This window comes from Crocodylus porosus, unplaced genomic scaffold, assembly GCF_001723895.1.
Source record: "Crocodylus porosus isolate Cpor-Errol unplaced genomic scaffold, CroPor_comp1, whole genome shotgun sequence".
Lineage (NCBI taxonomy): Eukaryota > Metazoa > Chordata > Crocodylia > Crocodylidae > Crocodylus > Crocodylus porosus.
In genome coordinates this window covers 16,425,031-16,431,030 of record NW_017728922.1, presented here as the reverse complement: position 1 = coordinate 16,431,030, position 6,000 = coordinate 16,425,031, and the positions used below count along the sequence as shown (strand labels likewise).

The following is a 6,000-nucleotide window of genomic DNA, read 5'->3' as shown; positions in this document are numbered from 1 at the left end:
AGCCGTGGCTCTGTCCTGCACCCTACCTTGCTGTGCCCTGGCTGGGCAGTGCCTACTCCAGCCCCACTCCCTCACTGTGGGGGCCTTGAGCTGCCCCACCATGCCCCTTCCCGCCCCTTCTCCTTCTTCTTCCACCACAACAGACTTACTAGTTGCACACAGCTCTCCAAGCTGCCGGCCTATGCTCCTCACCACCTACGTGCTGCATTGTGGCTGCGCGCACGCATGGCCATTTATCAGCCAAATTATTGGCCACATCAGGGTGATTTCCAATGCAGTAAATTTTCTTTATATCGGTGCCGATCCTGTATCAGACCAATGTATCGGTGCACCTGTAATTATGTATGTTTTGTTCTGGTCTCTGAAAGAGATGCATAGAGATGTGCCTTGCCTGTCTAGTACAGGGCTGTCACACTTATGGTCTGTAGGCTGCATTATGTAGCCTGGTTCCTAGAGGGGCCAGGAATTCGCGGTATGCCATAGAAATCCTAACATGCATGTCAGTGGTGGGGGGGTGAGAAACAGCTTTAACCCCCATACCATCGCTCACCTTCTTGCAGTCCAGATCCAGTCAGGGGACAGAGTGATGTTGACACCTGTGGCCTAGGCAAACACAGTAGTCCAGAATGCCCAGTTTCCTTTCAAAGTGCATATCTTGTTAATGGCTTGATCCTTTGCTTAATGTTCTGTTCAGTGCAGACCATGTATTAATGTCTTTTATTTCAGAAGAAATATAATGTAAGAAAATCAAAGGTACTGGTATGCCTTTCAGTCAGACATGTGAAATCTGTATAGTTAATTGCAAAACATGCCAGCTGCAAGGTTTTTAATTGCCTGAAATTAGTTGTAAAATTAACACCATATGTTACAATTTGACAAATTTGCATAGTAGGAATAAACCAGAGAAGACCTAATTTTAGTTCCTCCTCCAGTTTTATGTGGGGGCGAGAGGAGTGAGTGTCTTCTTCAAACAGTGAACGTGAAATTGTTAGGATCACAGGTATTTTAATGCAGGTGTCCTGTGTGTTTCAGTGGTCGAAGGATTATCTTTGCTGGATTTGGGAGTCTCTCCATATTCTGGAGATATTTTTCATGAAGTAAGTGTTCGTTTCATATTTCTAGGCTTCTAATTCATATTATTATAGGGGGGGAAAACTGCTGTCTTGAAAGCTTCTAGTATCTGGCTGAGGGTGTGTGAATTTCATAAGTAACTTAATCTAAAAACCTAAATGACAAGTCAAGTGTAGAGGTGCACTGATATATCGGTTCATATCATATTAGCACCGATAGATAAAGGGAAAATTGACATTATCGGCAATCGGCTTTTTCTGGCTGATGCGGCTAATGATGTCACCAATAAATGCCATGTGTGCGCATGCAGTCACAGCATGCACATAGCCAGGAACGCAGCCCCCCAGTTTGGAAAGCAGCGTGTGGCCAGTAAGTCTGGGGGGGAGAAGGGGGAGGGGCAGATCGAGGCCTCCATGGTGAGGGAGGGAGTGGTGCTGGGGCAGGTGCTGTCTAGCCAGAGTGGGGTGGGGTGTGGGATGGAGCTGTGGGAGGGCTGCTCCTGCAGCTGCATACACCCCTGGGGGAGGCATGGGGGGCATGTGCCCCCCTGGTTTATATGCAGGGTGATGGCAGATTGCTGCTGCAGGTAGTGCCAGCCTCTTCCTGGTAGGGGGTCTAGGCCAGGGCTGTGCTCGTGGCAGGCGAGGGCAGGGCAGGTAGCAGTGCTGGGAGTGGGGAGTATGGTGAATTTTGGGATGGCTTTAGCCCACCCTGTAGCCACCCTTCCCACATCACCGCTGTCTACCGTGCCCCTGCCTGCCCTGAGCATAGCTCCAGCCCAGCTCCCTGGCTAGGAAGTGACTGATGCAGCCCCCGGGCCTAGCCCACCCTCGTCCCACACATAAACTCAGGGGGCACATGCCCCCCCACAAAGGTGCACACAGCAGTGGGAACTGCACCCCTGGGACAACCCACCTTCGGCTCCATCTTATGCCCCACCCTGCTCTGGTTGGACAGCGCCTGTCCCCATACCATTCTGTTCCTCACCATGGGGGCCTCGATCTGTCCCCCCATGCCCCTTCTTCCCCACAGATTTACCCGCTCGCTGGACACTGTTCTCTAAGGTACTGGCTTGCATATTGGCGGTCAGTTTGGTATTGGCCGATATGTCTGGTTAATAATCATCAATCAGTATTGGCCAAAAAAAATCTTTATCGGTGCATGTGACCTAGTCATGTGACCGTCTGTATAACAAATGCATTCATCTACAAACACCTGGTGTTGGCAGCACAGGTGTCTGCTATAAAAATTGTTGGACTTGTAATTAATGATTGATTGCTACTGCATGCAATAAAATCAGGGCCAAAGATATTCAGAAGAAACAAATGCTCTGCATGCAGATGGTCCTAGTAGTAAGGAAAGGAACAGAAAATTTAGAAATTTTCACTGGCAGTATAAACAGAATTGTTCACAGACAAATTAATGTTTGCATTTTCTAAATTTACTGATTTGCTGTAATATGAGAAGTACATTAGGTTCTAATTTCCTTCACAGGAGTCTCTGTGATGTCCGTATTGGATTAATAATGATCAAGTACAAGCAACCCCTGCTTAGTGCTCTTAATTGATTCCCTAAAAACTGAGCGTTAAGCAGAATAGCATTAAGCAAAATCCATTTTCCTATAAGAATTAATGTAAATAAATATAGTTCATTACTAGGATGCCTAGCAGCAACAACATGAGCACCTGGTAGCTCAGGGCCAGCTCAGCCGGCGCCACACCATTCCTACCTGCATAGGCATGGGCTGCAGAGGTGGTGCTGTTGATGCTCTCCATGCTGGGTGGTGGGAGATGGGGGTGGTCATGGCCAGAGTTACAGTCACTCCAGGCAGCGGGAGCGAGGCTCAGTGTCTGGGGCTCCCCCACCACAAGTCATAGCCCCGCTGGGCACGGGTGGGCTAAATTGTATAACAAGGCTGTGCGTCAACGATGTGCTGTGGTGCTAGTGTATGCTCCCTGCTTGATGCCCATGAGCAGTATAACAAAACTGGTTGAGCACTAAGTGGAATCAGGTATGAATGTTAAAGGAACGTTATAGCAAAATAGAGCTAAGTGAAACAGCGTTAAGCGGCGGTCGCTTGTATATGCCAGCTATCATCCATGGCAGCAGCCCTAACAGTGGGATTGTAGCTATGGAGCAGTCAGTTCTAAACATGATTACCTTTGCAGATATATCAGTGCAAGCTATAATAGGCCAGTGCTCTTCCTGTTCCACCACATGAGGGCATCATCCTCTAAGCATTTGTACATATGAAAAAGTTTGCAGATGTGGAGGGAGGGCTTTATTAAGCTCATACATAAACATTTACATGCAAGATCAGAGTTGTGGTCTGCTGAAGGGGAAGAATTAAAAAAAAAACTTGTGGTGCAGTAATGTAATGACACAATAAATGCATGAGTTCATTCTTGGGCATACCTTTGTAATGGTCTGATCTTGCAAACACTGCTGGGTCTAGTTGTAACCACTGCAGTTGTTACTAGTGAAATCAGTGGGACATCTCAGAGCAGGAAGAATTTAAGGATCAGGGCCTTGGTTGGTAGGGGTTCATTTTTGTCTTAAATTCTGTCTCTCAATCTTAAACTGTAATTATGCCTCATTGATTGGACTGGCACATTTATTCAATCGGAGTCATTTTGAAAATCGTACATACTTTAGTAAAAGCCTTCCTGTTGTTTAACAAAGGCCTTATCCCCGTCTTTTCTTCTCCAGGTAAAATAAACCCCGTTCCCTTGGTCTCTCCTCAGAAGTCATGTTCCCCAGCCCCCGAACCATTTTTGTTAACCTGTGCTGGACTCTCTGCAGCCTGTCTGCAGCCCTTCTGTAGTGAGGGGCCCAAAACTGGACACGGTACTTGGCCAGTGCAGAATAGAAGGGAATAATGACTTCCCTTGATCTGATGGCAATGCTCCTGTGGCAAGGCATCTTTGGTGCTCACCACTGAAGGGCCAGAACTGGCAGCAGAGCAGCCTGCAGGTGGCTCCATCCCCAGCAGGAGGCCGCCTAATTGGGAAGTAGGACCAGCTGCCTGATATAAGAACAGGCCCTGAGTAGTAGGGCCAGCAGTTTACTGCTAGCAGCTGTAGGAAGAACATCACCTGGCTGGAGCTGCTGCTCATATAACATCTTGGAGGTACAGGGCAGGAACTGTGGTGGTGGTAGGAGGTTCTTGGTCCTGGGGCATAGTGTAAAACTACACTGTGCTAGGTTAGGATGGTGTGGTGGGACTGTCTGTTGGCAGGGTGGTGCCCAGGAAATACTATACCAGTTGCTTCCCTAGTGAAAGGCAAGTATGGGGTGCCTTGTAGCCTCAGCCCCCACAACCTGGTGGATAAGCTGGCGGTAGGGACAGGAAAGGGGCCAGGCATGCCTATGGACACCTAAGCCCTGTCGGGTTTAAAACCCCAAGGCCCCATTGAGGGGGTAGAAGTGTGGCCCCAGTGAAGGGATGTAAAATGGGTAACAGGCCGCTTGGAGTAGGGTTTGCAGGGACGGCCTGAAGGACGGTGCATGAAGGCGCAGAGTAGGGTCTATGTGTCCTGAAGGACAGCGCAGAGGCTGGCCCAAACATGAAGGCTGTAGCGAAAGGGCATGATTGGAGGTCATAGCAAGAGGGCAGGAGGCCCAGGCATGTATGAGGAGGCCTGAGGCATAGTTTTTACTTTGGATGCCATCTGTGAGGAATGGGACATGGTATAGGGGAGGTCAGAGCCGTCTATAATGCCCTTGGCATCAGGGTATAAAATGGCCAGCCTCCTGCATTATTACATCTTTCTTTATACATCAAATTGTGGCAGGTGAGACGGGGCAGACTGCCCTAGACATGTGGGCAGGCCAGCTTTGTTCCTGGCCTTGTGACTGCCTCTTGTCAGTTCCTGTTAATGCAGCCCAGTATGCTGTTATCTTTCTTGGCAGCAAGGGCACGCTATTGACTCAGAACCAGCTAATTGTCCATTGTAACCCCCAGGTCCTTTTCTGCAGAGGTGCCCCCCAGCCAGTCAGCCCCCAGTTTGTAGCGGTGCATGGGATTGTTCGGCCTTAAGTGCAGGACTTTGCACTTCTCCTTGTTGAACCTCATGAAATTTATGTTGGCCCAATCCTCCAATTTGTCTAAGACTGGTCACTCTGAATCCTAGCCCTACCCTCCAGCTTGGTGTCATTCACAAACTTGCTGAGGGTATACTCCATTCCGTCTTCCAGATTGTTAATGAAAATATTGAACAAAACCAGCCCCAGGACCAACCCCTGGGGCGCTCCACTTAATAACGGCTGCCGACTAGACATTGAGCCATTGATCACTACTGGTTCCGCCCAACCATCCAAGCAGCTTTCTATCCATCTTGCAGTCCATTTGTCCAACCCATGCATCCTTAGCTTGTTTGCAAGAATGCTATGGGAATCCTTATAAAAATCCTTGCTAAAATCAAAGTATATCATGTCCACTGCTCTCCCTGCATCCACAGAGCCAGTCATTTCATCATATAAAGCAATCATGTTGGTCAGGCATGACTTTCCCTTGGTGAATCCATGCTGACTGTTCCTGATCACCTTCTCCTTCAAATGCTTACAAATGGACCTGCTTCATGATTTGCCTTGGGACCGAAGTGAGGCTGACTGGTCTGTAGTTCACTGTGTCCTCCTCCTTCTCTTTTTTGAGGATTGTCACTATATATGCCCTTTTCCAATAGTCTGGTACCTCCCCCAATCACCATTTAGACAATCCAGTTGTTTTAACATGACCAAAAGAGGAGAAAATAAAAATGTAATGCACACCCATGCACTTAAATAAAAGGAGATTAAATTTAGATTTATATATACATAAAAACACTGCATTAATTCTTGGTGCTATAGCATAACTGTAGATGTACCCCTTCTCTAGCCCTAACAAGAATCAGAAAGAGAGAGCAGCACGGTGATACTGTTACCAGCACA

General features: G+C 48.0%; 1 protein-coding gene across 1 annotated transcript in view; it reads left to right on the top strand.

Annotated features, from left to right (window-relative positions):
* Window positions 1–6,000, top strand: part of PIGU (phosphatidylinositol glycan anchor biosynthesis class U) — a 48,794-nt gene that overhangs the window by 2,323 nt on the left and 40,471 nt on the right. The window contains exon 2 of the mRNA XM_019539734.1: window positions 1,033–1,097. Within this exon, the coding sequence (XP_019395279.1) occupies window positions 1,033–1,097 (65 nt within the window). The remainder of the gene's footprint in view (window positions 1–1,032; window positions 1,098–6,000) is intronic.